The sequence below is a fragment of the Fusarium oxysporum genome, chromosome 7 (assembly GCF_000149955.1).
Source record: "Fusarium oxysporum f. sp. lycopersici 4287 chromosome 7, whole genome shotgun sequence".
Lineage (NCBI taxonomy): Eukaryota > Fungi > Ascomycota > Sordariomycetes > Hypocreales > Nectriaceae > Fusarium > Fusarium oxysporum.
Window position 1 is genome coordinate 2,855,092 of NC_030992.1, and position 22,452 is coordinate 2,877,543.

A 22,452-nucleotide genomic window follows, 5' to 3' on the forward strand; every position below is an offset into this window, starting at 1 on the left:
GACCGCAGCAGACATTACGTAGTCCGTTTTCGGGGCTTAAACAGAGACCCTTACTCAATCTGCATCTCTAAAGAGTAAAGCCTTTGAATCTAAAGACAGGGTTTCGCCTGGTGCCGCGTCACCGAAAGTAGCGAACCCCATTCAAATCGTACGGGGTTTGGGCTCCGCAGCCTCCGGAGCTCCCTCGTTAAGTTATTCTCTCAACGATAGCAAGAGGCATTGATGAAGCTTTTTTTTTTTTTTACTGCTCCTCGGATAGCACGGGGAGTCTGTCTGAATGTTTTCCTCGGAAGGGTGGCTTAGATTCCATGGTATGACCTCAATTTGACGGGAATATAATTACCCCAAGGTCAGACTCACTCAGACATGGCATGTAGATAACGCCTCTCTCTCTCTCTCTCTCTCTCTCTTGCTCTCTTCCATGTTCTTCTCACATATTCTTGCCGCCCCCATCTGTGCTCCTCTGTCTCGGTCTGCTATGACTGCATCATCATCATCACCACCACCAAGATCTTTTTAGTGCAGTGTCTTCCTCGAGCGGTACAAGAAACCCTGTCTGGGACAGCTGTCGCCCTTTTGGGTCACCTCAGTTCCTGTTTCTTGTCAGACCATAAGTTGATTTGCTCGTTACCTTGGTTGTTCCTGTTACATACCCCGACTCGTACGTATTAACTTAATTTACTTCTTGGTTTCCTGCTTTTTGTCCGACGACCAACTTTCCTATACCTCTCCTCTCATTTCCCGTTCAACCAGCCCAGATCTGGCCAGGTTCTCGCTTGTCTATTTCGCTGTGGCCGGTCTCAAACTTCAGCCCAACAGCCTCAAGTGAACCGTGCTTCTCATCAGTTTGGCATTGGTGTTGGCGCCTGACGATTTCTTTCTTATTCCTAATTTGTTTTATTAAGGATCCTATTCTTCGTGTCCCCGCTGTGTCATTGTTCTCCTTTGCCTCAGCCGACTTGACCGCACTTGTTGACTCACCATCGTCAGGCCGAGCTTGAGTTGAGCTGAGCTGAGCTGAGCTGAGCTGAGCTGAGAGTCTCCAGAATCTCAGGCGACACAGAAACAGAAACGGAGAAGCGAGAGACCAGACCAGGGTTGCCAGGGCCTCAAAATTCTCATCACCGCTGGTGTCTTCGCGTCAGAGGCTACAGGCGCACTAGCCACAAGCGAATCCCTTGAATCTGATGTTTCGGATTTCCATGTTTTAGCACAATTGCAAAAAGTACGTATTTTTATGTTTCTCGCCTGAATATTCGTATCCAATGCAATCAGTGTTTTTTTTCCTCATCCTTTTCCTTGATCTTCAGTCACACGCCCTGCTTTTGTCTTTTACTTGATTCATCAATAGTCTTGACATTGAATCGTGTACTCAGTCCCAAGTGGGATGAAAGCGGATAGTATAAATCTCAGACAATCTTGCATCGATACTGCACCTGCAACAATGTCGATCACCTGTCAGAAAAGCAGGATATTATGTGTTGAGTGTTTCCTTCATCGTCTCTTTGCTGCAAATCGCCCTCTGCCATCGCCGCTAGTTCTTCTGCCTGTTGATATGGTGCATTCCTCACAGCCATTCATAAGATGTTCTGCTCTGCACAACACAACGCCAACAATACAAACCAACCCCTGCTTTTGAGTCCCCATCCCCAGTCCCGTAATACTCTGCCCTGTTTCTCCACCCTCTTCCTGTTCCTTGTCCATATCCTTGCGCATCAGCATCATCCCCACTGCCTGCAGCCAACCGCCCGCCAGAACAAGGCGTGACCCTTCCTAATCCTGGTCCCTTGACGCCTCTAGGCGCAGAGTCTAGTGCCCAAATCTGGGCGGGATGCCAGCCTAGGGACATCGACAACTTCAGGATCCAATGCCAGCGCATGAATTTATTTACTTGGGGAATTGATGAGCACTGCCGTTTTACTGTCCTGTGCTTTTCTTTCTTTTTTTTTTGATGCCGGGCCAGACCAGACCCATCTCATCACCGCTGCAACACTGCAACACACCGTCTCGTTTTCATTTACTCGTGCTCATCTTTAGTTGGCCCCTCCCTTGTCTTCCATTCTAATCCATCACCCTCGTCTCCAATATAACGCCCTGGATCTACTAGACCTGGGTATGGTCCCGCTCACATGTTCACATTCACATTCGAGCTATTCTTGTTCTTGGATTATAACCAGTCTTACCCTCCCTCACGCGCGTGCTGGACTCACAATTTGCTATTCTGCGTGTGTCTACGTCTTACACTGCTCTTTGTTTCGAAAGCATCTGAGCACATACCTCCACTTCCTGCGCCTGCGCTTGCCTACATCATCATTTTACACCCACTACTTTTTTTGCGTTGCATTCTTAATTCTCGCTCCTTGGCTGGCACCACCCGCATTTTCTCTTGGCTTTATTGGCCTCGTCATCGTTTAGACACAAAATCACTTCAGTGTAGTACAGTAGAGTACAGTTGTTAACCGCCATGACAACAACAGCTTCAGTCCCTGAATCACCACAGCGTAGATCTGCTTGGGTTCCTTCTCACGAAAACATCTACTATCGACCTCGTCTCAACAAGAAGAAGTCCGTTTCAGCTGGTCGATTTCCTGCGCCGTTAATCGGTCCTCGAAGATCTCGCCCCCAAGCCATTCACATCGTTAGCTATCCCTCGGGATACGTTCCACGAGAACTACGAGCAGAGAGCAGACCTCAAACACCTGAACTGCTTGTCGAGCCTCGACGCGCACCTTCGTTGCAACCGACTGCTACTAACACGTCCAACGCGAGTAACAGCACCAGCGATTACTCCAGCACCGGTGTAAGCAGTAGCCGGAGAAAGAAAAGCTTCAAACCTCGTGCCGCCGTACGCCGCAGAGATAAGCTCCTGAGCTCATTTACCTTTACGAACCCTGACTCTGGCTCTGAACCTTCATCAGCATCAAACTCAGTATCTGCAGGCATTGATACTTCGGGTCTCGCAGCAGCCGAAGCGCTATCGACAAGTACAGGTATTGACCGCTCAACTCGGCAAAGTGTGAGCGCTATTTCAAGTACAGCAAGACCAAGTACAAGGACCTCGAATACAGGCCACTCGATTGGCCAGTCTTGTCAATTGGACCTGGGCCTTCCCGACGAGTCTGCGATTGGGTCGAGATTTACTGGGGCAGGTGCATCCCCACCAGCATATGACGACATAAGCTCACGCCCCGGTTCCGCGGCACCTGTTGGTATTGACTTAGCCTCTGCATCCACTGTAACGCCTGTTACCAATAACTCCGATTCTGCCAATTGCAACATCAACACAAGCAGCAATAACCAGACACAATCAGCCGCGGCCGCAACAATGGCGACTGCACGATCTTCGCATCCGTCGTTGGCGTTGACCAACCCCAATCGCAACAGTTTCATGTCGGCTCGTTCATCAAAATCTGCCGTCACTTCAGTCTCTGAGTTGCCGAAACCCGTCGCTTCCGGCAGTGGCGTGTCATGCTCAATTCTCCTCGCTGAGCCAAACATTTTTCTCTCAGGTTTTGATCATGATGGTCATGGTCACCGCGAAGGCCAGAGCGGTACCGCTTTGTTAAGAGGCAAACTTCAATTGCGAGTCACAAAAAACGTCAAGATCAAAGCCGTTCAACTCAAACTTCTTGGCCGTGCTCGCACTGAGTGGCCCGAAGGCATCCCTCCCCTCAAGCAAGATGTATTCGAGGAGGAGAGCCTTCGCACCCAAGTACTTACATTTTTCAATGCCATGAATGACGGCTGGGAGTCCGACTATGGCAACCAATGCACTTATCGCCTCAAGAGCAGTTCTCCAAATGGCAGCTCTACGAACCTCGTCCGCCCTAACCCATCATCATCTCTGACCCCGCATCAAAATAACCTTTCTGCCAAAGAAATCAAGCGCTTATCTTTGCAAAGCGTCCAGTCGCGAAGTTTCCAAAAGGGCGACAGTCCTATTGCCACTCCTACACAAGCCAAGGGATACAAGGTCTTCTACCCTGGTACTTATGACTATACTTTTGAACTACCCATCGACCACCACCAGCTAGAAACAACCAAGCTGCAGTACGGATCCGTTAAGTGGGAATTGCATGCGACTGTTGATCGAGCTGGAGCCTTCAAGCCTAACCTTCACGGCACCAAGGAAGTGTCTATTGTTCGCGTGCCTGATCAACTCTCCCTTGAGATGACAGAACCTATTTCTATTAGTCGCCAGTGGGAAGATCAGTTGCACTATGACATTGTTATCTCGGGCAAGAGCTTCCCCATTGGTAGCAAAATCCCCATTGCCTTTAAGCTTACACCGCTTGCCAAGGTTCAAGTGCATAAGCTCAAGGTTTATGTAACGGAATCGATTGAGTACTGGACCAACGATAAGCGTGTAACACGTAAAGATCCAGGCCGCAAGATCTTGCTACTCGAAAAGTCTGCCGGAAAGCCTCTCGATTCGTCCTACGCCTCATCTGAAATCCGAACGCTTCGCGGCGGCGAACTAGACCCTGAGCAGCGACGAGAGGCTCGTGAAGCAGCTGCTCGAAGACGCGCACAAGATGCTGCCCGAAGACAGACCACGGCCGAGCCCCTTCCTGAGCCTTCGGCTAACCTCCTGGGCGACCTGGATCTGGGACTCGAGACCATCTGGGGTTCAACAGAAATCGAAGCCAATGTGCAGATTCCTACATGTGAGATGATGGCCAAGAACAAGGAGCTACGACTCAACCCTGACTGCAGCTGGAAGAATGTCAATGTCTTCCATTGGATCAAGGTATGTTATTTAATGATGAGTTTTGGGCCAGCAACTAACCGTTTCAAAGGTTGTTATGCGAATCAGCCGTATTGATCCTGAGGATCCTAGTGGTACAAAACGCCGACACTTCGAGATCAGCATTGATTCGCCATTCACTGTTCTCAACTGCCGTGCCACTCACGCCAACACTAATCTTCCTGCTTATTCAGGCGCCAACTGCAACGGCACCACTTATCAGTCTACTTGTGGATGCCCTGATGCCTTCACCGTTCCCACCGATGCTTCACCTAGTTCTTCGGAAGGTTCACTACCCGGTGTTAACCCTAACGCTGAGAACCTTCCGGCGCCACCACAGGCTGCCCATTTGGCCGACGGTGTTAGTGGACAACAAGAACCACGCCCGATCCATCTGCTCAGAGTTCCAAGCTTCAACCCTCCCGCCTTCGAAGACGATATTGCGCCACCTGCTGCCGAGCTTGTCACAGATGTGCCTGAGCCTGTGATGACTCCTCCACCACAGTACGATGTTGTGGTCGGAACTCCCAGTGTCGACGGTTTGGCGGATTACTTTGCACGATTGGCTGATGCAGGCTATGAGGGACATGAGGATTCAGAGTCGGATCCTGATGATTCCCCACCCAGAATCCTGGACCGAACTGGGCGTGTCAATGTCGCCAATCCTCGAACTCCTGGAGGTCGAAGGATGCCCAGTCGAAGTCTAGAGATTTCCCGACCCACCATTCAACTTGATATGAATGCTCTCCGCGCCCGAGCTGGACGGGCAGTGTGAAGAGCACTGGCCGTCCATGTTTGGATATGATAGGAGAGAAATACTCTACAAAGACATACTCAGCTTGAGCGTGTCAACAGTACATATTGGCGTCTACGCCATTTACGATATTTACGTTTTTTTCTTTGCTGTATTTTGTCTAAAGGTTGTAACAATCAAGCATATGGGTTGCATTTGGCATGGCTGGAATGGATAAGGTCTCGATGGCGTTACATCTTGCTACACGTTTCCAACAAGGGCCAGGCGTTTACAAAGAGGAAAAGGATGTCATGCAAGTCAGCTACTCAGGATTCATTTAAGCGAAGGAAGGGAGGATATACCTTGAATTTTGGGGTAGGACACATGCGCTGGATGAACGCATACCCACGTATCGATACCACATCGTTTCCTTGACACTATCAATATATTTAGCCCGATACGGGTTTTTGTGTTACCATTTGGTCCGTTCCACGTTAGATAAGCGAGTTGAACATGCACCTTGTTTGGATATAAATAGACAGTTATTAAAGGACGTTATGAATACCGTTTAAGGGTCCAGCCGTGATGTTCAGGGTCCATTCCGCTTATTGGTTATTTCACGGAAACCCCGGTTCGTAAGCGCTAAATCGAGACACGCCGCCCAAGCGGTAAGACGTCTCATCGTCAACTAACATCTCTTGGCTATCAACCTGATGAGTACTTACTCATCAACAACTTCTTAAGAACAAGTCTCCGGTATTGTCGCCCTGTCTCAAGTAAGCGATGCCCTTTCCGGTAACTCCGGCGAGATGCGCCTTGACTAATCAGTTCACTCTCATGGAACAGGACACAATGGCTGTAAGAGGTGAAGACAAGACTGGTAAAGAGACGCCAGTGAGACAGCGGAAGGCTCACAAGAAGTCTCGTCTCGGATGTAAGAACTGCAAACTGAGGAGTGTCAAGGTGAGCTGATCGCTGTAACTCTTATCCACCAACCCCATATCTCAGTCATACGCTTCACTTCACCTCAGCACTAACATCTTGTCAGTGCGATGAATCAAAACCATCGTGTAAACGTTGTACCTCATCAGGCTTCGTCTGCTCATTCACTCAGATATCTCCCTCATCCTTCCAACTCGCCCACCAGAGCGCAGGGCCAGTCTTCTCAGTCGTCGATAAGTCTCTCGGTCCTATCAACCCTGGTTTCAGAGTCCCCGTCATCCAGCCTGTAAAAGGTGGTGTCGGTGAGATTATACTAGACGATGCTGCCCTGGCGGCCATTGAGAGGTTTCGACTAAGGACGGTGTTTTCTGTTGGTACACAGAAGACGAGAAGTGTTTACAGCGAGGGCGCGTTTCTACTAGGATTGAAGGTGAGTACTCACAAATCTCTTTATAGTATTTGACGCTGAAATTTATAGCATCCTTTTCTCATGCATGTCTTTATTGCTCTGGCTCTTCTTCATGATCAGCATCTAAACCCCTGCCAAACATCTTCTCACCGCACAGCCCTCGCTTTCCACTGGTATCAAGCGACAGCCCTTTTCCACCGCCGTCTCATGGCAGCAGGATCAGTCCCCGATGTGTCGAGACTCTCTGGCTCCGAACGCGATTCCCTCTGGGCTTCAGGAGCACTCCTCGGCGCAGCTTCGATGGCTCTTTTAGACGCTGAAGACGTGTATGGAGTGTGGCCCCTCAAGAAATCTGATTCCTTGGATCTTGACTGGCTAAGAATGAGCGATGGGAAGAAGGTTGTATGGAATATCGCTGATCCAACGAGAAAGGATAGTATTTTCCATCAGTTGCTCAGAGAGTGGGACGGCATTCCTGATGGTTCTAAGCCCATTCCGCCCGATGCCCTTCCGACTATGTTCTACGATGCCTTTGACATTGGGCCGTCTTCTACAGCTCAGAACAACCCATATCATGTCGCTGCGTCGTTACTCGCACAGTTGCTTCCCCGAAAGATCGATGATAATACAGTGATCCAGTTTCTCACTTTCTTAACGCAACTGGACCCGCGGTATAGGAAGCTACTGGAGGAGAAAGACCCCAAGGCTATGGTATTGCTAGCATGGTGGTATACCAAAGCAGCGGCACACAGCTCATGGTGGATGCAGAGGAGATCAGTGGTAGAGGGGCTGGCCGTCTGTATCTACCTGGAGAGGAATTGTGGGCCTGAAGCAGTTATTCAGGAGCTGGTGAAGTTTCCAAGGCGTGTATTTGATGCCTGTCGTGGTAATGGAGGATCAATGCCTGCGCAGAACAGACAGCCTTTAATAGCGGGCGTTCAGGTCTACTAGTAATCATAGGATAATATTATATATTTGAACAAAAGCTGCAGTAATGAGAGACAGACCTAAAGCATATCGAGACCAGCTAGACTACTCAATAATCCTGAAAACCAACAAAACGCCATATCCTTATCCTTACATGGTATCGTGACAGCCGTAGGCATCTAGCCTTATGGCGAGTTCCCACAAGCGCGTCAAGCACCCACTTTAACCTCGGAGTTAACGGGCTGCTTCTCCTTCTCCCCATCCTTGTTAGGCATCAATGGATGATTTGGGTCGTATCCAACGGACTTCACAATACCAAGACCCTTTGTGCGACCTTCGCGGAACAGGAGCCTGTCGCCTGGAGCAAGATACTCAGGGCGTTGAACGAAGCGGAAGGCGACAGTTGCGCGGTCTCCTGTGCGAATGAGCGCTCGGTCAATGTCGATGATGGCACACGTTTGGGAGACAGGGCCAACGTGAAGCATGGCCTGGTACTTGGTCTTAATAGTAGTGGCGTGTGAGAGAATAAGAACTGGCAATGTTAGTGTGGCTCATTGTGGCATTGACCTAAATGCTTACCCTCTGCAACAAACTCACGGTGCACCTTTGGCATCACCTGGCCTTCGATCCGGGGTAGAAGTACCATACCCTTGCGCACGTCTTTGCGCTTGACCTTCTTCAAGGCGAAAGAAGCAGACTGTCCAGCCGATGCGGCGGGAACTCGTATCCTCTTGCGTTCAATTGACTTGACAGAGGTTGGTGTGAATTGGCCCAGAGAATCAGGCCCGATGAGAACGTTGTCGCCCTCATGAATGACACCAGACTTGATGATGCCAGACACGACGGTACCTGTGAAAGGTACTGAGAAAGTGTCATTGACGTGGAACTCGAATGGGGCATCCGAGTTGTAGCGTCCGTGATGGGGAAGGATGTTCAAGAACGTCCTGACCAGATCAAGATTCTCCCCTGTAACGTTGGAGACGAGGAAGACAGGGCATATCCGTTGACTGACAAACTGAGTCGCTGTATTTATGCATTCCTCACGAGTCTTTATGAAAGTCGGTATCTTTCGAGCCCCAGGGCTCTTCATGATCTTGGTGATCTGCGTCAATGTCTGCTCCAGAATGTTGGGAGGGCAGATATCAATCTTGGTGACAACAACCATGACGGGAACGTTTAGAGCCAGAGCAATACCTAGATGCTCTTTGCTCATGCCAATAAGGCCGTTGTTCGCCGCCACCATAAGAAGACAATAGTTTGGACTGCTTGAGAGCAATCCGAATACTGTCGTTCGAAGATACTTCTCGTGACCGGCCAAGTCAGTGAAGGTGATGACCTTTGCACTCCTCTTGCCAATTTCTTCCCAAGACAACTTGCCTGCAGAATGTCAGTATGGTCATCCGTATTAGTTAACGACCACGAAGACATACGCCCAGGAGTGTCAGAGGTGACGACCTTGCCCATGGTGTCAAAGCCCATGATCTCCATACCAACCGAACTGGTTCGCCCAGACTCAATTTCGTGCTTGTGCCGAAAGAGATTGACGCGAGCTTTACCTCGTCCATCATCAAGGTCTCCCTTTACGAGCACGCCCAACATGGAACTCTTGCCTGCGTCGACTGCAACGTGTAAATAGTGGTACTAACCAGGTGGAGCTTGGAATAACTCACCATTCCCTACTACCGCTATCCGGGTTTCAATGACATCCTCTATTGTTGCGGGATTCTGGCGGATCAGAACCTTGCCGCTGCAGCTTTTATCCTTGGTAGGCTTGCCGGTAGTGCTCGCGGCCTCGAGGTCGCCACCGACATTCTTGGTTAATAACAGATCGCAGTCGGCGCGCACCCCCTTTGCTGCTTCCTGAAGTTTTTTGAACGCCTGGTTCCATTGATCGAGAGTTAGGTTCATCGATTCGCCATGGTTCTCATATCCAATCTCGAAAACGCATTCGCCGAAACCTTCCTCTAATCTGTCAGAGACAATTTCCTCCAATTGCTTCAATGTGTCTTCAGCTTCAGTCGATCCAAGCAGAAGGTCCTTGAGAGGCACTCGCGGTGCTGATTCCGCAAGGTCGAGGTTATCGAATAGCTCATCGAGTTCTTCGTGATGTTCGGTATTTGAGTCTATGGTCTCGGCTGCGTCCGTCGTCGTTCGCGCGGTCGGATACCGCAAGTTCTGCTGTTGCTCTACATAATCCGCAAAATCGCTGAGCGCCTATATCAAGCATGAATGAGCATATACACATTGTGCATCCCAAAGGTACACGAACCGATTCGCCCTTGCGCTTCTCGTGCGCTAATGGCTTCGTCGACATTATGACAAGACTTAGAGGATGCCAAAATAAACCTAGTAAAGACTTCCCTAAGCTGAGGCTAAATTAACTAAGTATTTGAGGTTCTTGAGAGGTACTCGTGGCGCTGATTCCGCAAAATCGAGGTTGTCGAATAGCTCATCGAGCTCTTTCGTGGTGTTCGGTATTTAGGTTTCTTGACTCTGCCGTGTAATCATTGACTTGCAAGCAAGTGTTGGACTGAAGGCCAGAGAAGTATTTAAATAATTGGAAGAATGGCTCTCAAAAAGGCTGCGCCACTTCTCGCCGTCTGACTGGGCTGTTTTGAAGTTTTGAATTCAGAAGAGTCATAGACAAACAAAGTTATAAGTTTAGAGGTAGCACCTGATGCGCGGGGGGTTACTCACAACGCCGACAGGCACCCTACGCCACGCCTGCCTACCTATCGATAAGAGCTCAAGCTGTGTGCACGGACCTCTTGTGGCCAAATTGGTTGGATGGCGTCTCAAGCCGCATTCATCTATCGGGGTTATAAAATGCCATGAGAACCAAAGTCTCATCAATGGACAACCTGTAGTGGCTAATAAATTGTGATTAGCCGGTATCGGAAGGCTGTATTGAATGCGAACTAGAGGTGGTTTTTTGCATCAATGTTCTTTTGTGCTATCAATGCTCTTTCTATCTAAACCTCGAGCTAAATCTGTCAAGGTGGGCTTTCCAGCAATAGGAGCCACTTGTTCAACTTCGACTTGGCTTTGGCTGGAACAGAATGTGGCTCAAGGGTTGTAATGCTGTAAGATATTGAACCCTGAATACTGGTATCAACACAGTCTCGGGCTGCTTTCGGGGCGCTTTGAGCAGCTTCGTGCCTCAGGCTGTCGTATGACACAACGGGCATAGTTGCTGCTGAGACAGTGTTTGCACATTTGAGTGTGTGCAGGGGCGTAATGATTCTTTGTATCCCTTCTAGAACGGAACCCCAGGTGAGATAAGGACAACACTATCGCCTGACTTGACGTTAATATGTAGAAACGACTGGACCTCAGATTGATTCACCTCTCACAAACAACATCTCAGATTTCCGGCTGATGGTCTAAATTTCAGTTAGAATCGACTCAGGTCAGTCTCAGAACCCCGCATACCTTGAGTTCCTCATCGTCATCGTCCTCATCCACAGTGTAGATGGTCTCCTCGACTTCTCCCAACACCAGATTGCAGTGACTGTCGTAAGCCTGTCTATGATCAGTATCTCCTTGATCAAAGTAGTCACAGGCCTAACTGACGTGTAGCTTTCCCTTGAGCTCACGGTCTCCTCGAAGCTTGACAAAGACAACCTCGTTGAGAAGGAGTCGAACAAGGTCGAGAGGCTCCGAAACGTGATGAGGCTCTTCGCCTGCGTCAGCCATGGTTATTTGGAATAGTTGTTGACTGTGTTAGGTTCGTCTCAGTGAGTGTGGTGGTGAGCTGGGCAGGGCTGAGCTGGATATGTACCAAGGTTCAGTGGGAAAACGCGAATTGGCACGGTTGGGAAATCCTCGGAGAAATTGCTATGTTATGCAGTAAACCACGACGGCAGCGAATGCACCTATACCATACATTACCCCATGTTTTGATGCACTTAAGCAGTGCGGCTCAGGCCTGGTCCTTCCCGATTTGGGTTACACGGCAGCCAAACGCCCCTCGCGTTGAAAGAGGAGGTGTTCAGTTACATCCGAGGCCTTCCACCTTCATCGTCTTGCTCTTTTATTTCTCTCATGTTTTTGTGTTTTCTGTTTTTCGTGACAACTTCAGTGCCATGCTTTGGCGACAATCCCTCCTAAGAGGGACCCGTCTCGATCATCCATCGACATCTCCACTCGCTTTCGCGCTACGGATCTATGGTTCCTCGCTAATACACCAACGACCCGCTGAGGTGGGTCGAAGACGATGGTTGGCATCAATATCTCCCCCGGTTTCAACTTCGACTTCGACTTTTGCGCAACAGCGAGGTAATTCACTACCAGACGAAAGCTCTACCTACCGTCCCACGCCTTTAGATGTACTGCTCAAAGTTATACGATGTCAAGAGACTGGTCGTGTCCTCCCAGCGTTCCAAACCTGGGTCCAATCGTTGGTCAACGATGATACTGAGGTCGCCAACGCAGCTCTTCAAGAGCTAGCTGGGCTTCCTGTTGCAACATTCTCTGAGATTCTTCGAGCACTTGACCCCGTTGCAAACAAACATCTCGATGTTGCACACGATATCGCCATTTCTCCTGGTGAAATGCAGTTCACAAACGCACACCACCTTGTAGACGAATTCGGCGTGCGGTATCAGCATCGCTTTGTTCTCAACGCCTTGAAGATCATCACTAAAGCCCGTCGTGATGCTGGTCGCAGCCTTGTCCTGTCTGACTACGAAATCCTCATCCGTTGTGCGGGCGCCGCTGGAGACTTGGCAGATGTTATCTTCTTTTTCAGTGCAATTACACGCCATGGCTTGGGACCAAAACGCAGCACGAGAACTTGGAACGAGTTCTTCAAGGCTCGCTTCATGACCGACCCTGTATACTACCAATATCACCGACAGAGAGTCCTTTATAAGCCTCGTGAGGGGTACAAAATATTTTTCAGGACGCCTCTCAACAATGTTTGGCGACTGGAAAGTCTCCGACACAGCCGGAATGCCCTTCGCGCGACCCCCTTTAATCGTCAACGACATCGCTTATGGGCAGACAACATGCTATGGAAACGTAAAAAGACAGGTTTTCAAAGTTACTTCGCACATTGGCGCCGCAGCAAGGATACTGGTGTTCTACTCAATGAGGAACTACTTTGTACCACTCTGATTGCATTCGCTCGCAGTGGCTCGTTCCAACATATACGAGGCATTGTCCTCAAACGAGGATTCGGCATCGGACTGGTAGAAGACAGAAAGACCGGCACCTTCACCGTCGATGGTTTTAAGACGTTTCGTCCGGGCAATCCACGAGCTCCCACTGAGCGTCTGCTGAATGCTATTGTCGAAGCATTTGGGTCTATGATGCGCATTCGGCTGGCATACCAGCTCCTCACCCATGTCTCAATCACCTTCCAAATACCTATTCCACGCGAAACATGGTGTAATCTTCTCAACTGGGCCTATGTTTGCGGAGTTAAATCGAATCAGCGTCAGCGTCGGTTCATGGATTTCTTTCCTCCCTCCTCAAAGGTTACTCCGTCAATGGTTACCGAGATTTGGGACACAATGACTTCAGAACCTCACAATGTCGAGCCTTCGTTCGAAAATTACATCGTTTACATCAATTCGCTTATATTTAAGCATAGGTTCAGTGCGGCATTGGACATGATACGCGATCATGCAGTTCCTCATTACCGTCAGCTTGAGAAACAGCACCTACAGAGCGTGGTTGACGACGTTCTTCAGGAAGTATCAGAGCCCAGCCATAGCCGTCGAACAATCGAAACACAAAAGGAGCACACCTGGTACCAGATCGCAAAATGCCTGGAAAATCTCCTCAGTGCCGCTTCCAAGGACAGTCGCCGGCGGAAGGGCAACTTTGCAACTACTGCAATACCACATATCGTCACAGAATTCAGCGAATTTCTACACGACCAGATACGCTATCGCACCTCCCAAGGCTATGTATGCCTGGAACGCTCAGTAGAGCTGCCACGCTTCAAATGGGCTACAAAGTTACGAACGACACTGCCTCAGTTAAAGGGTGGTGTAGAAACGCAGATGATGGTGGGCAGGGGCGTGATTGAAGAGGCAGAAACCTACGAAGAGCGCAAAGAGAACTGGCCCAGAGACTTTGAGATGAAGATCCTTGAATGGAGGCGGAAACCGCTGCCCAGACCCCGTGCGATGGGGGCTGCGCCCGAGAGGACAGCCGTGGATGCGAGGGAGTGGTGGAAGACTTTAGAAGATGAATTAATGGTGTAGATATAAGGTACCGGTGATAGATCTAGACTATCTAGATGCCATGTATCATAGACTTAGCGTAGCGAGTCAAGAATCGTTTTTCTTCGCTTACTAGGTGGTTCATTCGTCAATCGTAATAGTCAACTTGAAATAAAACAAGAATGGCAAATGATAACAAAATCTGATTCATAACTGTTATATTCTGGTGTCGTCTTGTCGTGGGTATCTAATCCTGCCAAAGTCTCCTGATAATCTCTGTCGGAGACAGCCGTGTCATCCGTGGTATAACTACATACATAAGTTCCAACAAGGTATACAAAAATGACAAACTCTTTTCCTTTGTTTTCTCTGTTCCCATCTTGTTCTGTGGTCCAGTCCATCTTACAGTTGGCTTTGTTACATATCCAAAAACGCAGTACAGAACCAAAGTCATAATAAGGAAATGACAAAGGGAAGTGATAGGTAATTTGATACGGAACCAGCCCGTTGAAATCAAGATGCTGCTTCAGCGAGGACACTCAAAAGGCTCACTGCTGCACCGCCAATGCCAACAGCGCCAAGAGCTTCACCCCATTTCTTTCTTCCTTGAGGGCGATCTTCCCTCCTGGTACTTCTCCTATCGCGATCTCTGTCACGATCCCGCTCACGGTCTCGGTCACGATCACGATCTCTCTCGCGATGGTACCGCTTTCCGCTGTCGTAGTAATAGTCGCCATGTCTATCGCTTCGTGAGTGGCGATCTGCACTATCAGAGTATCTTCGCGAACGTCGCGATGATCTGGTAGGGCTCTGTCGCCGGCGCTCACGATGATGATCATGGTCACGCTCACGATGGCGATCGTCCCTGTATGATCGGGGACTTCGGGCATCAACCTCGTACGGCTCCGGGTCGAAGCGCACGTGGTTTTCATTTTTGTTCTTGAGAATTGGCTTCGGCATTGTGGTGCTCGAAGGAGATGTCGGGTTCTTTGTGGGAGGATTGACGATATACGGATAGCTCTTGGTTCCTTTCTCAGACGACTTATCTTCTTCATCGTCTGAGATATCGGTTTCGTCAAAAACTCCGCTATCATCATCATCTTCTTCCCGGCTGCTCTTCGAATCTCGCCGCTCAGAGTGGTGGTCGTGCTTACGAGGCGGAGGACCACGTCGTGAACGAGCAGCTCGACAGGCAGCACTCTCACGGGCAAACTCGGACACTTGTTCTCGGGTCAAACGGCCCAAAATTGCAACGTAGTCTGGGCGAGCCTCATAGCGCACACCAGCTCGTTCAAGAACCTCGGGGCTAACTAGCTCCCGTCTAATTCTGGTCCACTGGGCATCAGGAGGAATCTCATTACCCCATCGATCAGGAGCAAGTCGAGGAGCGCTGTTCCGTGGACTGCTACCGTAAGATGGGGGCCCGCTATTGATATAATGAGGCATAGGGGGCATGGAGCGTGGAGATGACTCAATGTGGCGTGTAATTGGGGAACTTGACAACTCTGGGACATCTGGCAAACTGTTTGGTAGCATCTGTCTATGTCCGGGAGACAAACTGTACTGGTCGTTGCCCTGGACGTTCAGATTTGCCATTCGCGTGTTGAGGTTATCCATGGCGAGGAGATCCTGGGTCGACACCATTGCCATGGAGTAGTCAGATTCATTGTCGGCATCTCTTGGGGACGACGAAATAGGCTCTCTCGCGGTGTCGCTGTTTGACCTTCCTCGCCCACCAGTGATAATAACGGGTGGATATTTTCTGTACGGACTGCTGTCAAGCTCTTGGGGTGAGGTGGGCTGTGATCTCGCTTCATGCTCCAAGAGACCCCTCACGGTGGGATAGTTACCGCCATACTGGTTCTGAACGGACTCGAGCTCGCGAACGTATGCTCGTAGAACATCCTGACGCTGTGTTAGTCGTAACGATCTACAAGGGAGATTTGATCAACACGTACTTTGTGTTTGCGTAGCACTTGGGGGGAAAACCCTTGATCTTCGAGCTCGATCTTGAATTCGCGCCAGAGACCATCCTCGTCTTCAGTAAAACTGCCCTCGTTGCGGTTTCGAAATAGCTTAGTGGCGATTTCGTCAACCACATCCTTGATTCTCTCAAGTCCCTCTTGGCCTTCGACAACCCTGGTGGGTCTGTTCTCGGCATGCAGCTGAACGGCGTCAAGAAACATCTCGACACTGGTCTTGTCCCCAACCAGTTTATGCTTGATGACCGAGAGTTCTTGATTGCGCTGGCGCTCATCTTCTGGCATGACAGCGCGGCCGTCCCCATACTTATCTAGATGACGCTCAAGTTGGCCGAGGGTGAATTCACAGTCATCGACGAGAGGCTCGAGCTGGCGACCATAGACGGACGAGGACGAGGCTTGGACATTGCTGAGAACTGAATCTTGGTCGGCTGCTTCGATGCGCAGATGTCGTAGGGCTATATGTAGATTTCGAACTGCAGTGGCGACGTCGGTAAATGGAAGACCTGATTGTTTGGCGCGAAGGTAGAGGGTTCGAGCGAATGCATCGAGAGCATCGATGCGTTGGACGGTTGAGCCGCCGCTCATGGCTTGTTGTTTGAGCTCAGACGAGCTTTGATAGTGTTGTTAAGCTAAATGTGTAGTATAGTATAGTATAGTATAATTTTAAGTCGGCGTTGCAGAGGTTAGAAGAGTGGGCGCTCCCGAGTAGTTGTTAGTACCTAGTAAGGAGCAGGCAATCGTATCGTAGAGAGAGCTGTGTTGTTAAAGTGCAAGAGTTGGGTGGATGCCAAGTAAATAAAGGCAGGTAAATATTTTTCAAGGATAAATAAGAAGAGAGCGGCAAGGAAAGTAGAAGGGTTGGGACGGGAAGAAAGGGAAGATTGGATGCTACAGTAGAAGATGGAGGGGATACTTTATCAGGTTATGGATCCATGAAATGGAAGCCCAGTCCAGATAAAGGTTGGGGAGAGAGGTACAAAGACGTAGTATCCTTTTGGCTGGGGCAGGCACGCGGAAGAGGCGTAGGAGCAGAGAGAGGAACAACCATCACTTGATGGAAGGGTAGGGAATGTGTGTGGGTGTGTAAAATTCGGGCTTAGACAACCGTAATTGTACAGTGACTGTACAAGTAAGTGGTGATGTTGATGGTGGGTGACCAGGCTAAGAGCTACTATCGGTAGCGAACCGTCCTCGTGGTTATACGCTCCAAGTTTTTGGTGGATGATTGCATGTTTCTCAGTGTCGCTCAGCATGGTTACTCGTGTGATAATGATCTGACTGGCTCATCCTCGTGCTTTCAACCCATTTCATCTCGTCTCGTTGTTGTCTCCCAGGCAGAGAAACTCCTCAATAATGGAACATCTCATCGTAAGGCCCTGTAACAGCACTACTTCCGGGGAGCAGTGGGGAAATGTCCCCCCCCCGTTCTTTGTCCTGGGTCTAGTGACGTAGGTAGCCGCTGTCTACGCTAACAGCCTTACATCATCGCTTGTGCATTTGCAAGGCTGGTCTCTGGAGATCTCTGTCGCTGCAGGGTTCGCGACTGGAATTTGATGCTGAAATTAGATCGCCAGCTGTATCTATGGCCACCCTCTCGAGTGTACCTTCGTTTCAGTTTGATTTCTGACACTCAAGTAATTGGCTCCGTCTTTTTTTACGAGAGAAAACCGTTTTCCGGCGTATTTTGCCTCTTGGATCTTGTACTGCGCCACCCGCTCGGCAACAGGGCGCAACGTGGGGCATTCTCGTAGACCTAATTTAGCGGCATCAAGAAACTCTCCAGGACGAAATGACGAACTGCTCATCCAGGGACGAACACAAACGGTCGCAGGGTCCCTTGACTTTACCCGGAGAGGGACATGCCACTACCTCATGTACAAGAGGTGATCAAGTGTTTCAGCTTGCTCGACTCCTGTCTATCATTTCATCACCAATTTCCTTAATTAAACATGTACCTCCGGCCTCAAGGATCATGGCTTGCTTTTCTCACCCAGTCCCTTGCTGTTGGGAATAATGGATACATCATCGGTAAAGGCCGACATCATCATCAGTCACGTCTTCGTACTCGGCCTCGGCCTCTTGGCTTATTACTACGTTGTAGCTGCTTGGAGTCTCTAGTCTCTCGGCTTTCTCCATTTGTCATCCGTTTTCCTTCTAGAACATGACTAAGTTTCGCAATGCGCTCCTCATTCGCCTCTAGTTTATATCCTCCTGAGAACGTCGCTTTTGCTGCAATTCCCCACTATCAATGGATTCTCACATATCATCTCCACCAACCGAATGAACCGAAATCGATCTACAATGCAGGGCTTTCATGCTGTTTAAAAAATTCTTTTTTTTTCCTTACCTCTTTTCTCTAATGCATAAATGTTTGCATGATTTGATTCATGTACCCCACTCCTATTGAACATGTCCTCGGCTACCCGCAGCCTTTCTTTCAAGCCGTGCAAGCCTCTATCTATCATCTGGTAGTTCGGCTCCATGCATTAGCTACACAACCCTTACATGTCGGCAGTGCTTCCGCGATGAGCTTTGGCCCATTTCCAGGCTGTGCTCGTAAAGTCAAGACCAACACTGGTAGACTGGTACTGTGCTTGGGTAAAAAAACAGGCAACCATTTGAGAGAGTCTCTGACGCTGATCAATAGGTAGTCATACTTCCGAGGCTTTGATATCCGAATGTACTGTACTTTCGGGTCTCCATGATACGCGGTGACTCACTCCCGTAAGAGATCAGCACGTCGTGTCCCAAAGAGCCAATGGATGATGAACCACCACGCTGGCTGCACGTAACCGCAGCGCAGGGCTTAACGAAAGGCCGATTCCCTCTAAATCCATACTTGCTCAGTCCTTACACTACATGTTCAGGTTCCACAACAGTTCATAGGTACCCTGTGGTTCGTCGCAATATCCCGACGTCTCTGAAACATTCGCGACTAGCAACAGAATTATGCGCTTGCCTTTTCTCAAGCGAGTAGTTATTGCATTGCATGTCACGCAGTAAACAAGTTCCGTCGAGCTTGGTTGCACGTTTCTGTCCGTGACGCCGAGATTAAACCATCCATTCTTTTGATATGCCTGTCTCTATCTCTCTGCAACTGCATCGGTAGATGAGATGCCATATGCAGCCACCGAACCCTGCTATGTTGACCTCACAATATCGCTGTAAACAAACATCTTTGTCTGATAACCCAAAATCTCATCAACATGTGATCCTAATTAACCCATCAACACCCCCCTCATGGCTCCAACGTGCGCCGCGGGTAGCCGATCTCCTTAGCTTTAAGCTCTGCCCCGCGTCTCTTTATGCTTCACCACGGTTCCTGGGCGTAGGCTCGCCTATGTTCCTCCAATAGACTCTTCGAACCTGGAACCCCTCCGCCATAAGCCAAGCCCTAGGACTAGCTCCGTTGGTGTCAGAATGAACACTGCGACTTTCAGCCGCATACCATGTGGTGTCGCAGACCGGGAACGTGCTTCCAGGTGAGAGCCTCCGTAGCGCATTCTTCTGGTTGCCTTCTTCGAAAACCTTCTTTTCTCCATGGCTTTAGATTGCTAGCTTCTCAAGTGAGTATGCCTCCACCTTGCGGCTGATCAGCTGCCCTGTCTCTCGGGTGCTTCGCTGCACCACTTCGCCGCCCGACACAACCTTGCTCTTGGTTGGCAGTTGCTTCGTCTTGAGGCCTAACGGGAGCATTCGAGATTCCTGGCCCTCCAACTTCATGGGGACCGGGTTGTTTGTGTTCCACGGTTGTCGGCCGGCGCCGCTCTTCTGAGATGCAAGGCCGAACCGGACTGCCTCGCCAACGATGCCATTGAGGTACACAGCCTCCTCCAGACCTTCGAGAGCCGCAGTCACCTCAAGCTTGAGGGCTGTCAACAGATCGCCTGTCTCAGACTTATCGCTTGAGATGGCATCGTTCAACAACCATCCTCCAGCGCCGACGGCATCAATACACCGACCGAGAAGGTCCGAGATCAAAGTGATCACACCGTCCGGGGGCGGGTCGTTACCCTCGGAGTCAAAGCTGGTTGGGTCGATGTACAGCGATGTCCACGCACCTCGGACAAGTTCCACTCGTAGGGTGTAGATTAGCGACAAGATCTCATCCGTTTTGAGCGTAGCTCGGATGGCCTTGACCGTGGTAATAGCTGGGAGCCGCCATAGCTTAGCGAAAGCTAAGGTGAGTCCCCGCGAACGGCTGCTGCTATCATCTCCAAGGTAGTACTCCGTGATCGCAATGTCTCGCTCAAGATCGTCAAGGTCTATCTCGTAGTTTTCAGCCCCGTCATGTGCCTCGTCTTTCAAAAGCTTGTTGTTAGCTGGCTTCTTGGGATCAGGAATGAGGTCAAGATTGAGCATCAAAGCTCGGATAGCCAGAAGTAACTCTAGTTCGCCAAGTTGAGTCGCTTGAAGGTAATTCAGCACCAACGTCATGGATGGGTCGGCATCGGTCAAGCTTGTCAGAAGGTCCTCAACAATGGTTTTGCTGTCGAGAGCTTCCACATCCAATTCTTCTCTGAATGCAGCCTTCAAGTTTGAGAGGGTCAGGTGCCCAGCAACAACCAGGTAGGATGTGACGTTCGTGTCGGGCAGAATGAGCTGCAGCTTAGGTCGTGATTCCGGTGCCTCGCTTGTAGAGATGGAAAATGCTCGCCCAATCGCGTAGAGTACCCAGCGTCGATCCACAACAGCGTATGAGTTGCCTCCTGTGTGCCACTCCCATTCAGGGAGTTCCTGGGCTTCCTTCTCCTTCGCATCAGTGCTCTCGCTCGTTGATCGAAGGCCCACGCGAAATCGCTTCCGTAGGAGACCTTCCCACTCACCAAGGTCACCCTTTGTAAGATGCCCATCTGCAACTTCAAGCTCGTTGCGAAGCTTATTCATATACTGCTCGGTCATCGAACCAGGGACATATTTAGAGAAGTCTGCCGATAGCTTGTCTGTCTTGGCCTTCTTCGCTGGGATTTCAGTGGCAGTTCCACGACCAATAGAGTCAATCAGAAGACCCTGTTTCCGTCGCTTGCCGTGGCTCTTTGGGGGCTCAATCTGGATTGAGACCAGGACGTTGTCAACCAGGGCGACAGCCAGCTCCTGACTTCGCAGGTAGCTAATCAACTGGCACGACTGGGGCATCTCATCCTCCTCAAGTACCTCGGAGAGATCGAGGGGTGCATTTGCATGTATGGATCTATACTGGTGGTTGTAGAGACTGATTGACTCGAGTGAGCATGACAGAACAAATGGTCGAGACAAACGAGAGAAAGAAACTGCGTTCTCCATATGCACCACAGACTTTAGCTTCGGGACAGGAGTGGTAAGGTCGTAGATATTGAGAGCGCCTTGTTGTAGCTGCATGAGCAGAGCTGCCTGCACATCAATTTGGTAGGTAGATTTATCAGTGCCACGAGGTGAAGGAGTACCGATAGGAGCGATCTCGAGAGGTGACAGCTTCTGAATATCAGAGGTTGTTGAAGTGCCTGCGGCGACAGCGAGAACAACCAAGTGACGGCTCTCCTGGCTCTGGCTCAAAGTCTTGGATACGAACGCAACCAGCTCTGGCTCAGAAGCAGGTGTTTTAGGGAGCGCACTGAAAATCTCAGGCTTATCCTTAAAGATCCCTTCGCTGAACTCGGCGAGCGTGCCCGACGTAACGTAGTCCACCTCGAAACTTTCGATCTGGGTAGCGATAGCATCCTGCAATGCGGACTTCGAGGGCGAGGTCCACTGGATCGCAAGGGTTTCGGAGGAAAGTGAAATGAATTCTCCGTTCTCGCAGACTGCAATCATATCGCCAGTACTAGAGGTCTCCGACACACTGGAAGAGCATGTCAAGTATCGAACAGCTGAAGTCTTGAGGACGGGGGAGGCGGTCGTTGTGGAGGTAGTCTTCCCATCCTGGTGGACAACATCCCTAAACAAAGTGATCTTTTGGCCTCTAGAATCGCGAGTAGATATATATGTGTATCGAGAAACGTCGTTGGATCCAGCTCGTCGAATTCTGACGGAGTAAGGAGCGCAGGTAAAAGATTCTTGAGGAGGGATAGGATAAGAAGTGATCAATCTCGAAGCCGGAATCTATGTTAAGTCAGCAACAGCCTACCCAAAGTCTGGTGATAAAACATACGTCATAGATGCTAATAGTTTCTCCATCTACACCAACGACCAGTTCTGTCCTCTTTCTCTTCTTCTGACCATCGCGCAAACCATAGACCTCCCGCGCAACGATGCGGCCTTCAGTATGATCCAAGGGTCGGGGGAGGGTCGCCAGCACAAATGGCTTGTGTATTCTATACTCAGAAGCCATGGCGACTACGGCACTGCAATGGTGAGTTATACCGTGGGCTGAAAGAGATACAATTCGTTGTATCTAGACTTTCGACCTGCACTTTTTTCTTTGGCGATCGACAGGTGAAGCTTCACAAAAAAAAAAGTTGGAGCGGGCCGAAACAAATTCCGTTGGTGGGGCGGGATCAGTGGGTCTCAAACGCCTGCCACTAAAAATGATCCCTGACGTAGAAGGTACGTATCTAGCG

General features: G+C 49.8%; 8 protein-coding genes across 18 annotated transcripts; 3 read left to right on the forward strand and 5 right to left on the reverse strand.

The window, feature by feature from the left end:
- The first annotated feature begins 228 nt into the window (after nt 1–228).
- FOXG_10304 (uncharacterized protein) lies at nt 229–6,047 on the forward strand. 8 transcript variants are annotated; one of them, XM_018389594.1, is made up of 4 exons: nt 376–661; nt 906–2,113; nt 2,478–4,750; nt 4,800–6,047. In XM_018389594.1, exons 3-4 carry the CDS (start codon nt 3,326–3,328, stop codon nt 5,520–5,522), a joined length of 2,148 nt encoding a protein of 715 aa, XP_018247894.1. In that variant the 5' UTR covers nt 376–661; nt 906–2,113; nt 2,478–3,325; the 3' UTR covers nt 5,523–6,047. The 8 variants fall into 8 exon arrangements, with proteins under 8 accessions (XP_018247895.1, XP_018247891.1, XP_018247892.1 ...); XM_018389596.1 differs by having other exon boundaries at nt 906–1,225; XM_018389597.1 differs by having other exon boundaries at nt 991–1,225.
- Nucleotides 6,048–6,062: 15 nt separating this feature from the next.
- On the forward strand, nt 6,063–7,895 carry FOXG_10305 (uncharacterized protein). 2 transcript variants are annotated; one of them, XM_018389600.1, is made up of 4 exons: nt 6,063–6,256; nt 6,327–6,443; nt 6,529–6,852; nt 6,901–7,895. In XM_018389600.1, exons 2-4 carry the CDS (start codon nt 6,333–6,335, stop codon nt 7,780–7,782), a joined length of 1,317 nt encoding a protein of 438 aa, XP_018247900.1. In that variant the 5' UTR covers nt 6,063–6,256; nt 6,327–6,332; the 3' UTR covers nt 7,783–7,895. The 2 variants fall into 2 exon arrangements, with proteins under 2 accessions (XP_018247900.1, XP_018247899.1); XM_018389599.1 differs by lacking the exon at nt 6,063–6,256 and having other exon boundaries at nt 6,284–6,443.
- Nucleotides 6,905–10,419, reverse strand: FOXG_10306 (uncharacterized protein). 2 transcript variants are annotated; one of them, XM_018389601.1, is made up of 5 exons: nt 10,028–10,419; nt 9,429–9,972; nt 9,189–9,377; nt 8,338–9,135; nt 6,905–8,290 (listed from the first exon to the last, which is right to left on the reverse strand). In XM_018389601.1, the coding sequence occupies exons 1-5, from the start codon at nt 10,070–10,072 to the stop codon at nt 7,968–7,970; spliced, it is 1,899 nt and encodes a 632-aa protein (XP_018247901.1). In that variant the 5' UTR covers nt 10,073–10,419; the 3' UTR covers nt 6,905–7,967. The 2 variants fall into 2 exon arrangements, with proteins under 2 accessions (XP_018247901.1, XP_018247902.1); XM_018389602.1 differs by having other exon boundaries at nt 6,905–9,135.
- A 124-nt stretch (nt 10,420–10,543) lies between these two features.
- On the reverse strand, nt 10,544–11,572 carry FOXG_10307 (small nuclear ribonucleoprotein). 2 transcript variants are annotated; one of them, XM_018389603.1, is made up of 4 exons: nt 11,332–11,572; nt 11,191–11,280; nt 11,105–11,141; nt 10,544–11,055 (listed from the first exon to the last, which is right to left on the reverse strand). In XM_018389603.1, exons 1-4 carry the CDS (start codon nt 11,452–11,454, stop codon nt 11,015–11,017), a joined length of 291 nt encoding a protein of 96 aa, XP_018247903.1. In that variant the 5' UTR covers nt 11,455–11,572; the 3' UTR covers nt 10,544–11,014. The 2 variants fall into 2 exon arrangements, with proteins under 2 accessions (XP_018247903.1, XP_018247904.1); XM_018389604.1 differs by having other exon boundaries at nt 11,055–11,141.
- A 175-nt stretch (nt 11,573–11,747) lies between these two features.
- Nucleotides 11,748–14,145, forward strand: FOXG_10308 (uncharacterized protein). Its single transcript, XM_018389605.1, has one exon. The coding sequence runs from the start codon at nt 11,844–11,846 to the stop codon at nt 13,971–13,973; it is 2,130 nt and encodes a 709-aa protein (XP_018247905.1). The 5' UTR covers nt 11,748–11,843; the 3' UTR covers nt 13,974–14,145.
- FOXG_10309 (uncharacterized protein) lies at nt 14,115–17,273 on the reverse strand. The gene is made up of 2 exons (XM_018389606.1): nt 15,890–17,273; nt 14,115–15,836 (listed from the first exon to the last, which is right to left on the reverse strand). The coding sequence occupies exons 1-2, from the start codon at nt 16,499–16,501 to the stop codon at nt 14,445–14,447; spliced, it is 2,004 nt and encodes a 667-aa protein (XP_018247906.1). The 5' UTR covers nt 16,502–17,273; the 3' UTR covers nt 14,115–14,444.
- A 665-nt stretch (nt 17,274–17,938) lies between these two features.
- Nucleotides 17,939–18,052, reverse strand: FOXG_20274 (uncharacterized protein; the record flags this gene model as incomplete). Its single annotated transcript, XM_018400538.1, has 1 exon — nt 17,939–18,052. The coding sequence occupies one exon, from the start codon at nt 18,050–18,052 to the stop codon at nt 17,939–17,941; it is 114 nt and encodes a 37-aa protein (XP_018247907.1).
- Nucleotides 18,053–18,908: 856 nt separating this feature from the next.
- On the reverse strand, nt 18,909–22,328 carry FOXG_10310 (uncharacterized protein). The gene is made up of 2 exons (XM_018389607.1): nt 22,044–22,328; nt 18,909–21,994 (listed from the first exon to the last, which is right to left on the reverse strand). Exons 1-2 carry the CDS (start codon nt 22,221–22,223, stop codon nt 19,463–19,465), a joined length of 2,712 nt encoding a protein of 903 aa, XP_018247908.1. The 5' UTR covers nt 22,224–22,328; the 3' UTR covers nt 18,909–19,462.
- Between the last annotated feature and the right edge of the window lie 124 nt (nt 22,329–22,452).